Raw genomic sequence first — 22,144 nt, forward strand, 5'->3', positions numbered from 1 at the left:
CGCGGGCTCAGTAGTTGTGGCGCACGGGCTTAGTTGCTCCACGGCGTGTGGGATCTTCCCGGACCAGGGCTCGAACCCATGTCCCCTGCATTGGCAGGTGGATTCTTAACCACTGCACCACCAGGGAAGCCTGCATTACTTTAATATACAGGTGGAATGGGAATGGTAAACATGAAACTCAGGAGAGTAGATATCTCAGAGACAGGAGGAGGGGAATTGGTTTAGGGAAGGGATTGCAGTGGCCTTTAATTTTATCTACAGTATCCTCTTTTAAAAGTGAATCAATAAAAGAAAATCAAAGAACCAGAATTTGGTTCTTTAAAAAGATTGGTAAGATTAATAAGCCTCTAGAAATTCTGATCAAGAAGAAAGGAAAGAGGATGTGGAGAAAAGGGAACCCTTGTACACTGTTGGTGGGAATGTAAATTGGTCCAGCCACTATAGGAAACAGTATGGAGGTTCCTTGAAAAACTAAAGATAGAACTACTATGCGATCGGCAATTCCACTCCTGGGTGTATATCTGGAAAAAATGAAAACACTAATTCGAAAAGATACATGCACCCCAGTGTTAATAGCAGCACTATTTACAATAAGCAAGCCATGGAAGCAACCCGAGTACCCATCAACAGATGATAGGATTAAGAAGATGTGAGAGATGTGTGTGCGCGCGCGCACACACACACACACACACACACACACACACACTGGAATATTACTCAGCCATACAAAAGAATAAAATATTGCCATTTGTGGGACTTCCCTGGTAGCGCAGTGGTTAAGAATCCGCCTGCCAATGCAGGGGACACAGGTTCAATCCATGGTCCAGGAAGATTCCACATGCCGTGGAGCAACTAAGCCCACACATCACAACTACTGAGCCCATGTGCCACAACTACTGAAGCCCGTGCGCCTAGAGCCTGTGACAGGTTCGATCCATGGTCCAGGAAGATTCCACATGCCGTGGAGCAACTAAGCCCACACATCACAACTACTGAGCCCATGTGCCACAACTACTGAAGCCCGTGCGCCTAGAGCCTGTGCTCCGCAACAAGAGAAGCCGCCGCAATGAGAAACCAACGCACCACAATGAAGAGTAGCCCCTGCTCGCCACAACTAGAGAAAGAAAAGCCCGTGCACAGCAACAAAGACCCCATGCAGCCATAAATAAATAAGTAAATAAATAGATAAATAAATAAAAATATATTGCCATTTGCAGCAACATGGGTGGACCTAGAGAATATTATGCTTAGTGAAATAAGTCAGACAGAGAAAGACAAATTCTATACAATATCATTTATATGTGGAATCTAAAAAATAATACAAATCAATGTATATACAAAAACAGAAACAGTCTCACAGACATAGAAATCAAACTTGTGGTTACCAAAGGGGAGAAGGAGGCAGGGAGGGACAAATTAGGGATATGGGATTAACAGATACAAACTACTATACATAAAATAGATAAGCAACAAAGATTTACTATATAGCACAAGGAATTATACCTATTATCTCGTAATAACCTATAATGGAATATAATCTGCAAAAACCCTGAATCACTATACTGTATACTTGAAACTAACACAATATTATAAATCAACTATACTTCAGTTAAAAATAAAAAAGAAGGAAGAAATGCAAATTACCAATATCAGGAATGAAATAAGGGACATACTACAGATTCTATAAACATTATAAGGATGATAAGAATATTATGAACAACTTTTTGCCAGTAAGTTTGACAACCTAGCTGACATAGACAAATTTCTTGAAAGATACAATTTAACAAAACTGACATAAGAATAAATAGAAAATCTAAATAGTCCTAAATCTGTTAAAGAAATTGAATTAATAATTAACTTCAAAAACTCTAAGCTCAGGGGCTTCCCTGGTGGCACAGTGGTTAAGAATTCGCCTGCCAATGAAGGGGACACGGGTTCGCGCCCTGGTCCGGGAAGATCCCACATGCCGTGGAGCAACTAAGTCCGTGTGCCACAGCTACTGAGCCTGCGCTCTAAAGCCTGCAAGCCACAAATACTGAGCCCACGTGCCACAACTACTGAAGCTTGCACGCCTAGAGCCTGTGCTCTGCAACAAGAGAAGCCTCTGCGATGAGAAGCCTGCGCACTGCAATGAAGAGTAGCCCCCGCTCGCCGCAAGTAGAGAAAGCCCGTGTGCAGCAACGAAGACCCAACGCAGCCATAAATGAATAAATAAATAAATAAATAAAAATTCTAAGCTCAGATGGCTTAATTGTTGAATACTATCATATGTTTAAGGAAGAAATAACAATCTGGCACAAACTTTCAGAAAATAGATAAAGAAGTCATTTTATCAGGCCACTATAACCTGATACCAAAATAATACAAGGGCATTACAAGAGAAGAAAGTTGATGGCCAAGTTCTATCATGAACACAGATGCAAAAATCCTTAACAAAATATTAGCAAATTGAATCCAGCAATATGTAAAATGGATAATACTCCATGATCAAGTGAGGTTTATCCTAGGAATGCAAATTTATTTAACACATGAAAATCAGCCTATGTAATTCACCATATTAGCAATTTAAAGAAGAAAATTATAATATTTCAATAGATGCAGAAAAAGTTTGTCAAAATACAATGCCCATTTTTGATAAAACTTCTCAATACTATAGGAGTAGAAGAAACTCCTTTAACCTGGTAAAGAACACCTACAAAAACCCTATAGCTTATATGACACTTAAAGGTTAAATTTTGGAATATTTCCCCCTAATATTGCAAACAAGTCATAGATGTCTACTTCCACCACCTCTATTCAAAATTGTCCTGGGGGTCCCAGTCAGTGCAGCATGACAAGAAAAAAGGGACATAAATATTGTAAAGGAAGATGTGAAACTGTCATTATTTGCAGATGACCTGATTCTATATAAGAAGTCCTAAGGAAAGTCCTACAAGAACACTACTAGAACAGATACATGACTTTATAGCAGTGTTGCAGCATACAAAGTCAATATTTAAAAATTGATTGTATTTCTATCTACTAGCAGTGAACAATTAAGAATTAAATTTAGGAAAAATAACATTTACTGTAACATTAAAAACCGTCAAATCCTTATGGATAAATTTAATGAAAGATGTTTGAGACTGAAAACTATAAAATATTGCTAAGAGAAATTAAAGAAAACCTAATAAATGGAGAGGTATAGCCATATTCAAAAGATTCAATATTAGTAAAATGGTATATTTTCCCAAGTTGGTCTATAAATTCAGTACCAATCAAAATGCCAACTGATTTTCAAATATATTTAGAAAACCAAAACAGTCTTGGAAAAGAGCAAAGTTGGAGGATTCAACCCTACTTGACATCAAGACTTACTCTAGGGACTTCCCTGGGGGTCCAGTAGTTAAGACTCCACGCTCCCAATGCAGGGGGCCCGGGTTTGATCCCTGGTCAGGGAACTAGATCCCACATGCTGTAACTAAGAGCCCGCTAGAAGAGCCCACATGCCACAACTAAAGATCCCACATGCCACAACTAAAGATCCCACATGCCACAACTAAGACCCAGCGCAGCCAAATAAATAAACAAATATTTTTTTAAAAAAAGACTTACTCTAAAGCCACAGTAATCAGGAAAGTATGGTATTGGCAAAAGGATAGGCAAATCATCCATAAAATAGATGCACACATATAAGTTCAAGTGACTTTCAACAAGGCACAAAAGCAATTCAATTGGGAAAGGAAAGTCTTTTTAACAAATGCTGCTGGAACAACTGTTTATCTGTATGAAAAGAAAGAACCTCTACCCCTACCTCACACCATACATAGAAACCAATTTGAAATGTATCATAAACTTTAAATGTAAAAGCTAAAACCATAAAGCTATTAAAAGAAAACAGAAAAATATCTTTCTGACCTTGGGGCAGGCGAAGATTTCTTAGAGAGGTTATAAGAATCACAAACCATTGGGTCCAGTATTGTTCTGGAGTGAAATTAGACAGGACAGGCAGGCCAAGATCTCGCAGGACAATATTCTACAGTGTTAGTTTTAGAAATGTGTACTAATTTATGTTCACTTCCTCACAGGGAAATAGAGTTATGAAAGCTGCCAATAGAGAGTTTTGCTTTCTTTCTCTCTCAAAATGTAATTTATTCCTTTGGGTTTGTTTAGTCTTCAAAATCTTTTCCTTGAGAATCTAATACTAAGTCATACATCTGACTCTAACATTCCAACTCTAAAGGTTAGTGAAATGGAACAGAATAGGGGGAAAAAATGTCTGGGAAAAAGACTAGTTTTACTTAATTAATTAGTTAAAGCCTACACATGCCCTCAATCAGTCACAAATGTTTGTTATTTTAGAAATTAAAATTTATAAATAACATTAATTAAATTTTTTGAAATGGAATAACATTGTGGTGGATTTTTAAAATTAAGTATACGTAATACCATTATATAGTCTTGTTGACTTTACATAGTACTTTTTAAAATTTGTAAATAAAAGCTCCAAAGCCGTTTGACCCTGAAAAGGAGATCCTAGTACTCCTTTACTGCAAACAAGATAAATCTGTTTACACCTGATAGTTTCTGATGCCAGTTCTCTAATTCATGTGAAAATAGTTGTTAGAATGGTCTTGAGACTAAATACTGATATGGCCCCTTTCATCTTCAGTTTATTTTCCTAAGTGTAGTTATCTTATAAATATTGGGTCTCTCAGGAAGGACTCTTCTTAACTAGATTTCTATTAAACAGAAGACTTCTAATCTGCTAATCTCTCACTGATACAAGTGCTTTGCATAAAGTGGGTGTAGTGCTCAAAAGAATTTATTTATAGCCTGCCAGATAGGCTTTGTATTGATTTTTTTTTTTTTCAAAAACCTTCTACAAGAAAGACCATTAAATCATTTTAGCAGCCGGCATTACACCCTGTGAAATGCTCCAGCATCAGACCCTCACGTCTCCCCAGGTGGCAGACATGGCCACTGGAACCTCTTCAGGCTGACCCTCAGATAGAGAAATTGTAGGTTGCTTAGATGAGCCAGGAGAGCTAATTTGTTTTCCTGAAGTGCCTAAATTCCATTTTAAAACAACAACAACAAAAATACAGTGTGTGGCAAATCATGGTAATAACAGCAAATCTTAAATTTCATCACAAACATCACTAGCACTAGATGTAGTCAGGTGGTTTTTGTTTATTTAAAAAAATTTTTTTTCTTTATGAAAAAATTTAAAACTCATTATGGAAAACTTGGAAGAAAGGTGAAAGGAAAGGGAAACCATTGTCCATTGTCATGCTACCTAACATTTACACGTTTTTGAGATTTTTTTTTCACATAGCCCAGTCCCGGACTTCACAGCCTCATCATCCTGTCAGCTGCTCCACCCATGCACCATTCCAGAAATGTCCTTACGGCTTCTTAGAATTAAAGATCAAGAGTATTTTCATGTGGTGTTTTGCACACATTTAATGACTTAAAACCCCTATAAAATAGTCATTGTCAAACCTGGCTACATATTCTAATCTTTCGTACAACACTTAAAATATATGTAGATTCTTGGCCTTGCCTTAGACCTACTGAATCAGAACCTCTGGGTTTAGTAGGGTCCATTGATTTTAGTTTAAAAAAAAAAAAAAGAAAACTTTCAGTCGTTTGATTTACAGCTAGCTTGGGAACCACTCTCCTAAAAAACATTACTGGGTTTTTGAGAGCAAGAGAGAGGTATTAATAATCCATAGCCCTCCAGTTAGTCTAAGCGAGGTTGGGATGATGGGAAGGCTGCCCTTGGGATGCAGTGAAAGTCTGGTTGATATCAGGCACATCTCTGTGGAACTCCTCCTGCCAAGTTCATCCAGATGGGAAACTTCCAGTCTCTTTTTAGGAGGCTCCAGAAATGCATACCAGCAGATTACAGTTTGCTGACTATGTTGGCTTTCCTTGGTTTCATATTTGCCCAGTTTTGCTCAGTGGGGTCTTGTTCCTTATCCTGTATTTTTCAGATGTGTCTCTATCTCATTAAAGATGATGGAGCTCTGTGAGATTACCTAAACCTAAGAGAATACTAGTGTAACAGAGGAAGGGATCCTCTTCACATCTCTTTCCATAAATATTCCCGTTTTACAGACAAGAAAATAAAGGTATATAGTAAAATAAAGTAACAAGTTTACATGCGACTAAGTAGCAAACCCTTAGATTCTTAAGTGGTCCACCTACTTCCATTCTTATCCCACTACAGTAAATCCTCCACTTAGTAGCCAAAGCAGTGTTTGTTTGTTTTTAATAAGCTTCATTATAGAACAATTTTAGATTTACAGAAAAATTATTAAGCTAGTACAGAGAGTTGCCATATAACCCATGTTCCGTTTCCCCTATTATTAACATTTTACCTTAGTCTAGCATGTTTGTTGCAATTAATGAGCCAATATCAACACATTATTATTAACTAAGGTCCATGCTTTATTCAGATTTTGTTAGTTTTTACCTAATGTCTTTTCTCTGTTCTGCGGTTCCATCTGAGATACCACATTACATTTAATTGTCGTTACCTCCTTAGGCTCCTCTGGTCTGTGACAGCTTCTCTGACTTTCCTTGTGTTTTTGTTTGTTTTTTATTTATTGAAACATAGTTGATTTACAATATTGTGTTAGTTTCAGGTGTACAGCAAAATGATTCAACTATATATATAGTTATATCCTATATGATAATATATATGATAATCCTATATGATATATAGGATTATTTTCCATTATAGCTTATTACTGACTTTCCTTGTTTTTGATGACCTTGACAGTTTTGAGGAATGTCCCTTAATGGGGATTTGTCTGTTTTTCTCATGATTAGACTGGGATTATGGGTTTTGGGGAGGAAGAGATAAGTGCTATTTTCCTCACGTCACATCATACATAAATAATATCAACGTAACTTATCACTGTTGATGTTGACCTTGATCACCTGGCTGAGGAAGCTTTTTTCAGGTTTCTCCGACATAAAGTTACTCTTTTGTCCCCTTTCCACACTGTCCTCTTTGGCAGGAGGTCACTATGGACAGGCCACGCTTAAGGAACAGGGAGTTAGGCTCCACCTCCTTGAGGGCAGAGTATTTGGAATTGATTCCATGTTTCCCATGTTCAGAATCCTACAGTGGCTTCACACCACATTTGGAATGGAATGGAAACTCCACTGCATGATGAAAAGGTCCTTCATGATCTGGGCCCTCCCAGTTTATCACCTATCCCTGCCTCATAGCTCGCGCCACTCCATCAGTACTGACCAGAACACACCAACCTGGAGCACTTGTGGGCCTTTGCCCTTCTTTCTGCCCAGCAAGCCCGACCCTCCCAACCCCCAGACCTTCACCTGGTTTGCTTCCTAAGTTCATTGAGTCTTTCATAACTACCTCATTTAAAAAATCTTCTGTCTCAGTTTATTCTGTGTCATTACCCTATATTTCTTCATCAAATTTATCACTACTGATGCCATATATATATATATATCACCTACATATGTATATATATTTATTTATTTATTTGTTTATCATTCTCTCCCAATGTAATGTAAGGTACATGAGGATAGAGGCTGTATTTTATTCACTAATGCATCCTAGTTTCTGGAAGAGTATCTAACACATATTAAGTGCTCAGGAAATATTTGTTGGATAAATGAATGAATGAACTATTTAATTTTTGAAAGAAATCATCTTTAGGGATCTTCTGGCTAAAGTAATCTATGTCTTTATAAACTAACTGTTCCCTCTTTTTCCCTTCAGTGCCCTGGGGGCATTTTAGGAAGGGATACCTGGCTTTTTTTGTTTTTTGGTTTTTTTAAGGAGTACTGTGGTGTCTACGATAGTCAATAAATAAAATCCTACATTTCTCTGTTGTTTAGTGTACACTCAACTGTGTTTGACATTTGTCTGGGTGAAATAAGCCATCATCCAGCTGTCCACTGGGGGCTCCCTGTTGTTACGTCCAGGTGGAGGAGCTAGGGTGCAGGCTGCTCCAGGTGGGACTGCTGACTAAGGGTTTGAATCTTCTTCCGCCCCTACTTCTTTATATTTGAGTAACAGTGCTTCTTGGTGCCGAAGAGTCTTTCCTGGTTAGGAATCACTATTGGTAATAATTCTTGATTCCTATGTTAACTTCCTCTTTGAAAGATGCTTCAGCATTGCAGTCAGACACTCAAAACTAAAAGGATTCTTTAGAAATTTCCAGTGAAATACTGTAGGGTTTTTGGGTTTTTGTCATCATATGAAACAAATTCCTTTCAGAGCTCATTTCCTCATCCATAATTTTCCCTGGTCCCACTCTCATAAGGAGCCATTAGTTTTAACTCTAGTCTTCAGGAATTGTAAACCTATTATTCGTAGCAGTTTTACTCTGAGGCAAGCCATTTTTCTGAGGTTCAACTCAGGCTCTCACAAGACTCTGAATAGAATATATAGAGAACTTGCTCAGTTGACTGCTGGCCCACTCTTCTCTGGAGGAAGAAAGATCAGTTTTCTTCCTTTTAAAGAAGGAAATTGCTTGGTAATTTGATAAAAAGGCTCCCACCCAGATTTGCTATGCTATTTTGCCCCTGTTTATTTAGGAAATTTCACATGAAAAGAATTACTTATTGCATCTTTAAACTCTAGACAGGAAACAAGGTTTCTGCTTCATCATAGATCATGTTTTGGGAAGAACCAAGAATACCTGGAGTGAAGCGTAACTATACCAGAGCCTTCATTAAGAGCTTCCACTCTGGTTAATCAATAAAAGGGAAATGTCACCTAGTCATCCATTTTCCTATTTTGTGTTGATTCGCTTCCATATTCTTAAAGGAGGTACAAGGGTCAGACCCAGTAGTGAATATGCAAATCGAAACCATAATGACTCCTCCAAAGAAGATATATAGATGGCCAATAAGCACATGAAAGTATGCTCAACATATTAGTCATTAGGTGAATACAAATCAAAATCACGAGATACCATTTTATACTCACTAGGATTACTGTGATCAAAAAAATGGGCTATGACAACGGTTGGCAAGAAAGTGGAAAAAATGGACCCCTCATATATTGCTAGTGGGAATGTAAACTGCTACAGCCATGTAGGAAAACAGTTTAGCAGTTGCCCAAAAGGCAGTTACTATATGACCCAGCAGTTCCACTCTTAGATATATACCCAAGAAAAATGAAAGCATGTCTCTACACAGAAACTTGTCCGCAAATGCACATAGCAGCATTATGCAAAATAGCCCGCCAAAATGGGAACCCAAATGTCCCTCAGCTGTTGAATGGATGAACAAAATATGATATCTCCATATGGTGGAATATTATTCATCCATAAAGAGAAATGAAGTACTGATATATGCTACAACGTGGATGAGCCTTGGAATCATTTGCCAAGTCAAAGAAGCCATACATAAAAGATCACATACTGCATGATTCCATTGGTATGAACTGTCCAGAATAGGCAAATCCATAGATAAAGAAATTAGATTAGAAGTTGTCACAAGATGGTGGAGGGGAAATGGGGAGTGACTGTGGGTTTCTTTTCAGGGTGATGAAAATGTCCTGCAAGTAGATAGTGATGATGGGCTCACAACCTCATAAATATAGTTTAAAACCACTGAATTGTATACTTTAAAAGGGTAGGTTTTAAGGCATGTAAATTATATCTCAATTTTTTTTTAAAACCCACAATTAGGTACTTCACGCCCACTAGGATGGTTAAAACCAAAAAGACAATGACAAGTATTGGTGAGAATGTGGAGAAATTGGAACCCTCATTCATTGTTGGTGGGATGGTAAAATGGTTCAGCCACTTCGGAAAACAGTTTGACACTTTCTCAAAATGTTAAATACAGAGTTACCATATAACTCTGGAATTCCACTCTTAGGGATTTACCCAAGACAGATGAAAACATATATCAACACAAGATTTGTAAATGAGAGTTCAGAGCGGCTTCATTTGTGATAACCCAAAGCTGGAAACAATGGAATACTATTCAGCAATAAAAAGGAAGGAACTCCTGACGCATGGAGCAACATGGATGAACCTCAGAAATACCATGCTAAGTGGAAGCCAGAAACCAAAGACTGCATGTTGTGTGATTCCATTTATATGAAGTTTCTAGAAAAGGCAAAACTGTAGACAGAAAGCAGATCACTGGTTGCCTGTGGTTGGGGATGGGAGTGGAAGTTGACTACAAACTGGCATGAAGGAACTTTCTGTGGTGATGAAAGATGTTCTAAAACTGGACTGTGGTGATTGGTTTGCATAACTGTTTAAATATACTAAGACTCATTGAACTGTACACTTAAAATGGGTGGATTTTATGGTATGTAAATTATACCTCAAAAATCTGTTTTAAAAAAAGTCAACAGTCCATCTGGGCCTCTGGATATATTTGAATCAAAAAAAAAAAAAAACCTTTCTTCTTCCTCACTCTAGACCCGTCCTCCCACCGACTTGAGCTTTAACTTTGATGCCAACAAACAACAAAGACAGCTTATTGCAGAACTGGAAAACAAAAACAGGTAAGAATGCAGAGGTCGAGCCAGTTTCTGAAGCCCAAGATTATCACGTGAGTATCTGATTCTCATTTTCCTTGCAGTCTAGATGAGTTTTGACCACAAAGGAAGATCCCACCTCAGTGAAGATAGGCCAGTCCAAGTCCAGTACGTGCCCTGGACACTAATTTGTATATCTCTGCATGCTGTTCATTCTGGTAGTCCAAAACCCCGCTCAGGTGCTCTCAGGTAGATGCTTTTTCCCACCCACCAGTGTGTTCCCCTCCCATTCCTTTCTCCACTCTGCTCCCAGGAGCCTTTGCTCTGTCTTGTCATCTTGTCCTGGCCCACGATGCAGCATGCGACTGTCTGGTCTCTCATTGAAAAGCCATTTACAGGCTTGGCGACCAGACAACACACCATCATGCACTGAAAAAGCAGAAACCAGGACAAGGAGATTGGTCATAATGTAACAGGCACAGTGGAGGAGGTGGCAACCATCAGATCTCGGGGTGGGAGTGGGGTTCAGGAGAAGAAGGGAGACAGAGGAAGATTTGAGGGGAGTTAGCACAGGACTTGCATTAGAAGGTTGCAAGTGCCCCCCAGACAGGAACAGACTCTTCTATTGATAGTTGTCATTTTTCTTCTGTGGAAATGTTTCAAGTTCTTGAGAAGAGGGTTTGTAGGACATTTTCTACCACAAAGGATTGTTTCATTGAGGAAATATCGAGTGCAGCAATTTTAAGACGGTGTCCATTTCACATCTTGGTCATTCAGAAACGATCAGAACAAGATTGGTAGAGGCAGCACGACTAGAATAAAAACTTCTAATGGAAAAAAGAGGGCGCGAGCTGTGAAGCTGCACGTGGCCATCTCTTTTTCATCCATCTCTCTAGAGAGATCCTGCAGGAGATTCAGCGTCTCCGTCTGGAGCATGAGCAGGCTTCCCAGCCCACCCCGGAGAAGGCCCAGCAGAACCCCACACTGCTGGCGGAGCTGCGGCTGCTGAGGTAAGTGGGGAAGCTGCACCACTGTCCCCAAGTTATAATCTGCTACAGTAGGAATTCATATCTCAGGAAACCAAACTAGTGGGTTAGAATCTGTTTATCGGTATAACTAGTCATGTTAGAACAAACAGCTAAAGCATTCCACTCATTCTGTTACTGCTTCAGATGTTTGAGTCCCTTTATTAATCACTGTGAGATCTCCTGCCTTCATTTCAGAACTAGGTAAACACCAGTCGCAGTGTTTATACTTTTGTGATTGCTTTAGGAAGACCATTGTGCTGCACTCAATCTTCTTATCTTGCAAATTAGTCTGACTTTAGAGACTCCTGGCAGGGGTAAGGCTCTCCGTGTCCTTTGAGTATGTTCTCCCGCACTTCATAGTCAGAGCAGGATTCCGTTGCAGGAACTCCTCTGAGATGTGAAACCAAGTGGGAATCCCTTGCACTGTGGCTGTGGTACCTTCCACCTCAACATAAGTATAAACTGTCTCAAGGATCGAGAGACTAAGGACGTAGGATCAGGATGGGGGTAGAGAGCAACTTCAGCTCCCACTTGGTGCTGTTTTGGAGGGAATGAGGGCATCTTCCAGAAGAGTATAACGTGAGCATGATCCGAGCAAAATTATTAGGGTCTTATTTCCTATCGGTCTTAGAAAGATGTGTGTATACTCTTTGTAAGTGAAGACATTATGGAAACTGAGTGACTTGATTCTCACCAGACCTCTAGATTTCCAAATAGTGGGTTTTTTCTGTTTAGGTTGTAACATTTGACATTCTGCAGTTGATTTTTAACGTGCTGTCACCTGGGATTCTGCAGAGCCGAATGTCCTTTCTTAGTTCTTCCTTTGGCTTAGGTCATTTAGCTTCCCAACCATGATTTCTTCTCTTACAGAATGGAGATTACTGTTTTTCTATAACTGTCCTTCTGTTTAGATTTATGTCATTAATAAATAACTCATCAAGAATTTAAACCACGCAGATGAAAATCATTAGGGATACAGAGATTCCCATTCTCCTAAAAATTCATTTTAGTTTCTAAATTTATTAGAAACTGGGCTGAGATTTTGGTTGCTCTGGGTCCACTGTCACACATTGGAGATATCAGCATGTTGGGTGTCACACTAGGGAGGATGGGAAAGCAAAAGCTGCTGACTCAGGTAGAGCATAACTCTAAGCTATCAGTGTAAGATACAACTGTTTTCTTTCCCCACCTCAGCTCAGGCACAAGTGACTATTTTGTATCTAGAAAAGCAAAAAACTGTCATACTTTAGTTTAACTATTGCTGGAACTAGGATTGCTGAAAGGGCTTCTTTATGCTAGAGGGATCTGAAAAAACTGTAGATTCAGTAGGCAAAGGGCTGAATCCAGCGCTGTGACATAAGGCAGTAAGAAACAGGAATTTAATCTAAATCCAAGGAGGGTCTAAATCCTGAGAAATCAGAAAGTATTTAATCTCAAAAGCAGCTGTATACCACTGAAAAAAGAGGGACTATTTAATAAGTTTGCTGGATCAATTGGTCATGCATAAGGACAAACACATTGGCTCTCTTCCTCACACTATATACAAAAACACCACCAGGTGGATTAAACATGGAGACAAAAATGTTAAAACTTCTAGAAGAAAACGTAGGAGAGTTTCTTTAGGGATTTGGAATAGGAAATAATTTCTCAGAATTACTAGCCATGAAAGAAGTTGGTATATTCATCTATGTTAATATACGAACTTTTGTTTATCACAAGACACATAAAGGGCAAGATTCATTTGTAGGTTCTGACATCCTTCTGGTTTTAATGAATATACATGAATCCAGGAACTGCCAATACCCAGCTAGTATAATAAAACAAGGTAGAGAATTTCATCCTTAGGGTTAGTGGTTATGAATCCTGAACACCAAGATTGTCTTTTCCCCCTTCATTATTTTTAATGGTATATTTGTTATTATAATAATATATGACAAATGTGTGAGATATGAAGCATAATGATAAAATGAACACCCAGGAACTCACGTCCTACTTGAGAATTCATATATTGCTAAAGCCATGTCATCTGGAAAAGTGCCCCCCTTATTCCACTTCCTTGCTTCTGCCTTCCCCACAGAGCTAACCTCTCTCCAGAATTTGGTTTATCATTCCCTTATTTTTTTTTTTTTTAATATTTATTTATTTATTTATTTGGTTGCACCGGGTCTTAGTTGCGGCACGCATGTGGGATCTAGTTCCCCGGCCAGGGATCGAACCCAGGCCCCCTGCATTGGAAGCTTGGAGTCTTAACCACTGTGCCACCAGGGAAGTCCCGATTCCCTTGCTTTTTAAAACAGTATTGTCAAGTATGTGTGTATGCCCACGTGATAAAGTGTCTAATTTTGCTTTTTGTTTTTTGAGCTTTATAGAAATGGTATTCCATGCAGTCTTCTGCGACATTTTTCCCCCTTAATATTACTCTTCAGGAGCCTTCCATGTTGTTGCATGTAGCTGTAGTTCATTCATTTTTGCCACATATTATAATTATTTGATCATGCACAGCACAAAGAAAGAGTACTGCATCCAGGCTTGGGGGTTCAAGGAAGAAAGGCTTTCTAGAAAGTTGAATGAGTCAACTCCTCCTTATTGAGTTTATACCTGCACTGGAAATTTAGGGAGTATGAAGACGAGAAGACAATGATTCTATCTTAAAAATTTATAATCTAGTTTTGGAAACAAAACTTAAAATAATTTGCTAGTCAGTTAAATAATATTGTACAATGTTAATAAATAGTATGGATATTAGAAGAAATGTGAGTAGGGAAAGACACACACACACACACAGGCTAGAAGCAATTTGACCCTTGGAAGTGCTGGAATTTGGGCTGGACCATGAAAGGTAGGTGTGGTTTGAATGGCGTGTGGGACAAAACATTTAAGATTAGAAGCAGAGTTGGGGTTCAGCAAGATCCCCCAATAAGTATGACACATTTCAGACAGGGGAAGGAGTCTTGGAGCTAAGAATTTGTTTTCAATCATCCAGTGAATTAATCTTCAGAGTGCCAATGATGGGAGATAAAATTAGTTGGATAATTGAGACCAGATTCTGAGAGCCTTAAGTGATAGGTCATTGGAAATCCTTGGAGGGCTTCAAATAATGATTTCATTAAGTTCACTAGATGTTAATTGAGTCCACACTGGATGCGTGATATTCTCTTAATCATTAAATATATGCAAAGATGAGTAAGGTCATCCCCTGACCTCAAGGATTTTGCATCATGGTAGGAGTGACAGCAATACAAGGTAAAATAAATTAAGTGCCACAGAGAAGCACCAATTGCTATGTGATTAAATAAGCAGGATCCTATACCTACTGAAGTAATCAGGAATAGCTTCCTGGAAAGAGTGACGTTTGGGATGGACACTAAGGAGTGAATAACATTTGGAGGAGAGTAGGGGAATACTCACTTGTAAAATGATGCAGTCTGATTAGGGAAAAGTGAACCATGGCTGGAGGTCCAGACATGGAAGGGAAAGGGAAGTAAGGAACTAAGGATAGGAATGTAGGTAGGGTCTGGAGCAGCACTCTCTAATAGAAATATAATGTAAGCCATGTATGTACCAAAAATTTTCTAACAACCATGTTGAAAAACAAAGGAAATAGGTGTCACTAAAATTAATACTATCTTTTATTTAACCTGTGGGAATAGAAAGATAGACATGTGATTTCCAAGAATCATCTGAATTGGGTGACTGATTGAATATAGGAAATGAACAGGAAAGTATCAAAGAGGACTGAGTTTTTCAGCCATGACAGATAGAAGAAAAAGTAGGAGAGAGAGGGAAATTGAGAAGAGAACCATTTAGGGAGGAAAGTCTCAAGTTTGGTTTTGGACAGATTGAGCTAGACTTGATGACATGAAATCTGTCCTCAGGGAAACAGAAATCTGTCCTCAGAATTCTCTTAGACACAGAGTCGTCCTGATGTCTGTCATACTTTTTGAACCTGATGTGTGGTTCTGGAAGCACTGACTCCTGAACCCTGTCTTCCCTGAGCAGTTTTCATACATTTTTCTCCACTATTAACTTAAATTTGGACTAGTTTTATGTATATGTGAGGCATTTGGCTTCCTAAAGAATTTTTAAAATCACTTTAATAATATTAACAGTACTTTTTCACTCTACGGCAATGTATACTTTCCAAAGCATTTTTTTAAAAAATAAATTTATTTATTTATTTACTTATTTAATTTTGGCTGCATTGGGTCTTCGTTGCTGCACATGGGCTTTCTCTAGTTCCGGCGAGTGGGGGCTACTCTTCGTTGCGGTGCGCGGGCTTCTCGTTGCGGTGGCTTCTCTTGTTGCAGAGCACGGGCTCTAGGCGCGCGGGCTTCAGTAGTTGCAACACGCGGGCTCAGTAGTTGTGGCTCGCAGGCTCTAGAGCGCAGGCTCATTAGTTGTGGCGCACAGGCTTAGTTGCTCCGCGGCATGTGGAACCTTCCCGGACCAGGGCTCGAACCCGTGTGCCGTGCATTGGCAGGCGGATTCTTAACCACTGCGCCACCAGGGAAGCCCTCCAAAGCATTTTTGCATACTGTTCTCACAGCAGTAAAGAAAAGTGGGCAAAACAGATATTATCACCATTTTATATATCCAGTATCAGAACTTAAATGATTTGCTCAGCATCTCATACACTGCTAAGTAGCAGAATCAGGTCTAAAACCCATTTCACCTGGCCTTCGACTCTTCTTTGAGGATCATTTTATCTTCATTTTCTTTTATATTTGTTCAGTAGACACATTACAATTTTTAATATTTTTAAATTACAGTGTCTTTTTGTGATCTAACTGCCCTTCCATCTCTGCATTCCTCATGAGCTTTTCCTCTCCGACAGGCAGAGGAAAGATGAGCTGGAGCAGAGGATGTCAGCGCTGCAGGAGAGCAGGCGGGAGCTGATGCTGCAGCTGGAAGGGCTGATGAAGCTGCTGAAGGTAAGAGCAGCAGCCGCTCAGGCCTCCCCCCACCTCCCGGCTCTCCTTGTCCATCTCCACCTGCACTTCAGCTTCTGCCTCCCTGTGATGTCAGACAGGATGAGGCTAACAGGTTAACTCCTGCTGCCTAGACTCAGTTTTCAGGTAGACCTCCATGAAGTTAACCTAATTCAGTATAAAAGTTATCTAAATCAGTGTAAAGCCTGATTACAAAAAATTAGTAACTGGAACTAATGTCCTCGAATAGTTGCTTTTATGAATAAATAAGAATGTTTATAAATCGGATATTAGCTATGTGAAAGGAATATTTCTCAACTATATAAAGTTTCTTTTAAGACAAGTTTTCAAATATTCTACCTAAATGCGTAACAAGTATTGTGTCCTATTTTAATAAGTATTACAGAGGCAAACCAAAGTAATCAACCAACTCTAATCAATAATTTTACTCTATTAGGAGCAATAAAATAGCAGCTAGCTCTAGGTTTGGTATATTGGAGCTTGAATAAATCTAGAATAATTCAGGCCCACTATCTATTTTTTGTGAAAAATATATTACAGCCCCTACACCCTAGAGCAGACAAAGGCACACTTGGCATTTAAATGTCCTCACCTGGATGATTTGACTGGCACTGAACAGAAATATTTACCCAGCTCTGTAGCAGCAATACCAGGGCACATTTGTTTATGCTATAAATTCCTAAGGTCTGTCTGTCTATACTGTGAAACCATTGTATTTCATGGTCTGACACAGAATGGAAATCACAGTGTGGAGTACCTCAAAAGGCAGGCTGAGGGGGTAGATTTAATCCTGTGATAAAGTGGAGTCATTAAAGGTTTTGAAAACAGTAGTTTAGGAAAATGTACATAGCAGGTTGGGAAGAGGAGAAACTAAAGGATAATAGGAAGCTAATGAAATCATCCAGACCCGAAGTGACAAGGGTCTAGACTAGGGGGGTAGCCCAGGAACATGTCAGCTTGAAGAGTTTTCTTCAACTTCTCCATTCTAAACCAGTCCTTTAATAATAAAGCTAGTGGGTATTTAGCAACTTGGGTAAATGGCGTGTTTGTGTTTTAAACTGACTTTTGGCTTGCTCAAGACAATCACTTCTTTTACTCTTGAGCTGAGTTTTTTCTAGCTTTGGTCCTGGGTATTTTGGGACATGTTTCTTCATTAACCCTGTTAGCAGGATTTCTCCTGAGAAATATTTTGTCTAAATGGGTCTTGTTTAAAGAAAACCTTATGCGTAAAACCTGGCCCAAATCCTTCAAATAGTTGTCAAGTATCCAGCTAAGCAACCCAATCAGCCACTCAAGAGAGCAGAGAGGTACTTAAATACATTTGGCCAGTGTAACATCTGGAGCCATGTGGGGCTTTGAAAGCCCTGCCATTGTGGGGTTAGTCCACCCACAGGACAGAAGGTCATAGGGGATTCACCTACCTTTCAGAAAAATGTTCTCAAATATTACCCAAACATAGATGGGAAGGTACCCTTTTTGTAAAAGGCAAAAAGGTTTATGCAAACTGAAGGGAAGTCAGAATGCATTTCCCCTAAGTATCACGGTAAGCTTTCCCGTCAGCTGGTTGCCCTCAGTGTTCCTTAGAGTTCCTGGCTCAGGTCCCATGTGCATTCCTATGACCTTGTCATGTACCTCTGACACTTGTATTCAAGGCCTAAGCAGAATGAACTGATGTCTCGAACTGTGTTCCCAAGCCCTGAGTTTCTTTGTATTTCCAGCTGTTGTCTTACAGTTACAATTTCTGTAAAATAACCAGGACCCCACTGCTCTGTTTTGTAGGATATCCTACCAAGTTCTTAAATGCCTTATTATTTACCCACCTGACAGGCTGAGGTCATTCAGAAAGGGAAGAAGAATTTGCAAACATAAACCAGGAATGTTGTCTTTTTATCCATTGATTAAGAGTCATGTTTAGGATATGTGGTGTATAATGGTGACTAAGACTCAATTCTTGTCACCAAGGAGTATCAGAGACCTTCTTATTGTTGTTGTTTTTTTCCTAATGACATAATGTAGACTGACACTCAAGTACCCATGTTTCAGAATGTATCTTTTCTTTACATTTTTTCCCCTGATTAATGAGTATATATGGATAACCTCTACCTCAGACTTCTTATTTAATCTAGAAATAGTTGTGTGATGGTGTTTTAGTTTCTAAATTACGTTCCCAGTATTCTTCTGCCTCATTTTCCATTTTTCCAATATTGCTTTTGAAATGCATTTACCAGATGAATTCTGTAGTTTTAAATTTTAACCTCATATGCAAATGAGGTTTTGAATATAAATTTTTTTATATAGATGACTACAGTGGTTATGGCATTACTTTGGCCATCTAGCCAGATATCCCCAATGTGACGGGTCTCCCATGTTTTTAGGTGACTTGAGCAGTCCTAGATTTGCACTTTATAATTAAGGCATTATTACCCCCTTTAAATCAAGTTGGCTCCTATACCTTGTCACCAGTCAATGTTTACTGACCCCAACTGACTAATTGATAACAAAAAGGTTCTAAGACCTTATATCTGACCTGTTTACTGTGTTGACAGAGCCTTCAAAGCTATATCTGATTAACTTTTGTGAGTTTGGATTATACAACACCATCCTAAGTAACACTTTGCCAAAGTCCACCCTCTCCCAATGCCAGTGCACATGGGGGGCCTGTAAGTCCTGAAAACACTGCCCTGTCCACTCCCTCCATCCTAACCTGACATGTGTCTACTGCAAATTATAATGATTTTATATCAATGGATAAACTATATACAGCAAAGTCACCAAATGTACAAACATGAAACATCGCCTTCTGAATTTTTCTTTTTTTTTTTTTAAACATCTTTATTGGAGTATAATTGCTTTAAAAAAAAATATGGAACACTTCACGAATTTGTGTATCATCCTTGTGCAGGGGCCATGCTAATCTTCTCTGTATCGTTCCAATTTTAGTATATGTGCTGCCGAAGCGAGCACTGAATTTTTCTTTTCTGTTGAGCCAAGGTAATATTATTGTCTCCAATACCAAACCTGGAGAAAACAGTGAAAATAAGGAGGTGTTTTAGAAACAGTTCTAAGAAATTACATACTGGTCTTTTGATCTCAGATGCAATTCCAGCTTGTCAGGATTGCCCCATCCCTCCCCTACCAATTTCCATTTCAACATTTAGTGCCAGCAATAAAAACACATTTTTAATTGTTTAATAACTCTTCTACGGCTGGTTGCCTTGCCTAGTGAATGGAAGAAAAGTGTTCTGCCTCACAGAGAAGCCTGACTAGGCAGGGAGATCGCTTCCCAACTGTAAAACTCTAACCCCTTCTAACTGGAGCCATGCACGCCAGACGCAAAAGCTAAAAGATGCTAACTCCTTCAGGCTAACTCAGCGAACGCTCAGGGCCCTCTTTGCCTGGGTGCCTGTGATATTAGGTTTGGCCAAGCATCTAGCAGCTGGCTTTGATAATGAAGAACATCTTCTGGTGCTGAGTTGGGAGTCTCCTCAAGAGATTTCTTGGTGCCCATTTAATTTCTAGTGCATGTCTCTCCCTTGCGGGAATAAAATGACTTTCTCCAAATTCTTACTTTCCCTCTCCCTTTCGTAATTCCTTGGCTTTACTGAAATCATTCTCTCCATTGCACCCAGATCTGCAGACTGAGAAGCACTCATCCATTCCCAAGACTTCCTACACACATGTTTAGTAAAGGCAGTCTGCACGGATGGATCCAATTTAAATAGAACCATTGCAACAGATTTTAGATCTCTGTATTTGGGGCAAAGAGCAGAGGCGTCCTGACCACAGTTACCCATGATGAGGCATAGAAAAAGGAAACGAAGAGACCCATTAAAAGACAGAGTAACTGAGAAGCACAAGACTGAGGAGAGAGGAACTCGGAAGTGTTTATCTCATCTTCGTCGTGCTTCCTTCTTCAGTGTCTAGAGGTGCATTCTGAGAGCTGAGAGTTAGCAAGGGCCTGCTCTGAGCGGCGTCACTGTAAGGCTCTGAAAGACAGAGACCGTATCTCACCTTCATGTTCGCGGTGCTTCATGCATAGGGAGCATTAAACGAACCTTTGTTCAACTAATGAGACACCAAGGTCAAGAATTCTTTTTGAAAAGCCTCTTAGGGCCTTGAAACAGTTCCAGTTTATAGGGGGAAGGGGATGTATGTGCATCCTTGAAAAGAACCACACAGCAGCCAAAAGCTCCAAAAGTGGAAGACAGGGGACTAAATAAGAGAATCTGTAGTCAGATGGAATTTCCAGTTTCTAGAAAGTTCTTAAGAGCAGTGGTTCTCAAACTAGCAGGATTCAGAATCCACTGAAAGTTTCATGAAACAGCGCTGCCCCCACCCCAAGAGTTTTGATTCCGTTGGTCTAGGGGGAGACGGGGCAAAGCATGCATCTCTGACAAGTTTCCAGATGCTGCTGCTGCTGGTCTATCTATGTTCTGCGCTTTGAGAACCACTGACTTAGAGAAATGTACCTGACACATGTGGATATTGTGAATCGTGAAACAGAGTGATCATGGAGCTTTTGAGTCATGGTTGAGCTGCTTCTTTCAGTTTACCCTAAATAGTGATATAAACTTGGGCAAGTCAGGCTCTCTAGGGCTTTTTCGCGTATAAAAGGGGAAGTTGGGCTAGAGGGTTTAGAAGGTTCTTTCCTTCTAACTCTAGAAGTTAGCATTTAAAGGACCGGATAGGGCAGAGGCTCGCCATTTGCTCTGCCCAACTGACGGTGCTCTGATGGTGGTCAGGCCCTTGGATCTCTGAACCCACGGGCCTGGCCTGGTTTGCCCTTTTCTATCATTTTTTTCCAGTTGTTTGTGGTGATGGGCATTAATTTCTCTCCTTTTTCCCCTCTACCTTTTTTCGTCTTCACCACCTCTAGGAGGAAGAGCAAAAGCAGGCAGTAAGTGAACTTCAGAATTCTCCACCTGACTCTTGCTTCTTTTGCATGTTCTTCTTTTCCTCATATAACTGTTACATACTTTCTCCTCTCCTCCCTGTACCAAGATCATCTCTGTGGAATTGGTTATGTGTAAAACCCTCAGCAGTTCTCTCCGTGGTATTGTAAAATGGCCTAAAAGGCCACGTCATGTTTACCTAGTAGAGCATGTTCTTATTTGAAACCAGAGCTTGTTGAATTTGTTTTCAAAGTACACATCTGTTGTGTTTATTTAAATATGCATGACTAGCCAGGCTACAGTTACATTTTCCTGCACTTACATTCTCTGCTGCTTCATGATTAGGCTGACTTTAATTGCTTGAAACAATTTTCAGGGTGGTGGGAGTGACCTCAGGGTTAAGTACAATGTCATGAATGACTGTGCATGAAAATGAGTAGTTCTTTTGATAACTTTAGTTGTCCTTTAGTCTTGAACAGTCTTCTGGATGTTCCAGCTCCAGTAGCCTTCTTAACAAAGTTACCAATGAAAACTAAGTGACTGATCATGCTGTAAGTGATTTCCTATTCAAAGCCCACTGCAGAGGGAGCTCTGGTTTTCCTGAGCTGCATGGTGTTTAGGGAAAGTTTATGTTTGTTTTTATTTTCCCTGATAGCCACTAACCCACACAGGAAAATCAATTGAGGGCTTATCCATAATGATAAGACTATATGTTTATATCATATAGTAAGGTTTTCAAAGCATACATTTTTCACACACAAACTAAAGCTGATTTTTAATTTACCTCAGGGCTTCTCTTTAAAG

At 39.5% G+C, this 22,144-nt stretch overlaps 1 protein-coding gene and 1 non-coding gene across 24 annotated transcripts in view; one reads left to right on the forward strand and one right to left on the reverse strand.

The window, feature by feature from the left end:
* The window catches only part of DTNB (dystrobrevin beta), a 279,721-nt gene that overhangs the window by 224,794 nt on the left and 32,783 nt on the right, over window positions 1–22,144 (forward strand). For 17 of the 23 annotated variants that reach the window (XR_005022446.1, XR_005022445.1, XR_005022448.1 and 14 more), the window contains 4 exons: window positions 10,413–10,498; window positions 11,368–11,481; window positions 16,334–16,430; window positions 21,325–21,345. Coding sequence is in view for 15 of the 23 variants with exons in the window: in XM_036873637.1 (XP_036729532.1) it covers window positions 10,413–10,498; window positions 11,368–11,481; window positions 16,334–16,430; window positions 21,325–21,345 (318 nt within the window). In the remaining 8 variants the exon portion in view is untranslated. The remainder of the gene's footprint in view (window positions 1–10,412; window positions 10,499–11,367; window positions 11,482–16,333; window positions 16,431–21,324; window positions 21,346–22,144) is intronic. The other 6 variants (XR_005022447.1, XR_005022449.1, XR_005022444.1 and 3 more) reach the window with 1 other exon arrangement.
* Window positions 19,306–19,412, reverse strand: LOC118906529. The gene has a single exon (XR_005022510.1). It is a non-coding gene; the product is annotated as a U6 spliceosomal RNA (small nuclear RNA).

Source organism: Balaenoptera musculus, chromosome 13 (genome assembly GCF_009873245.2).
Source record: "Balaenoptera musculus isolate JJ_BM4_2016_0621 chromosome 13, mBalMus1.pri.v3, whole genome shotgun sequence".
Classification (NCBI taxonomy): domain Eukaryota; kingdom Metazoa; phylum Chordata; class Mammalia; order Artiodactyla; family Balaenopteridae; genus Balaenoptera; species Balaenoptera musculus.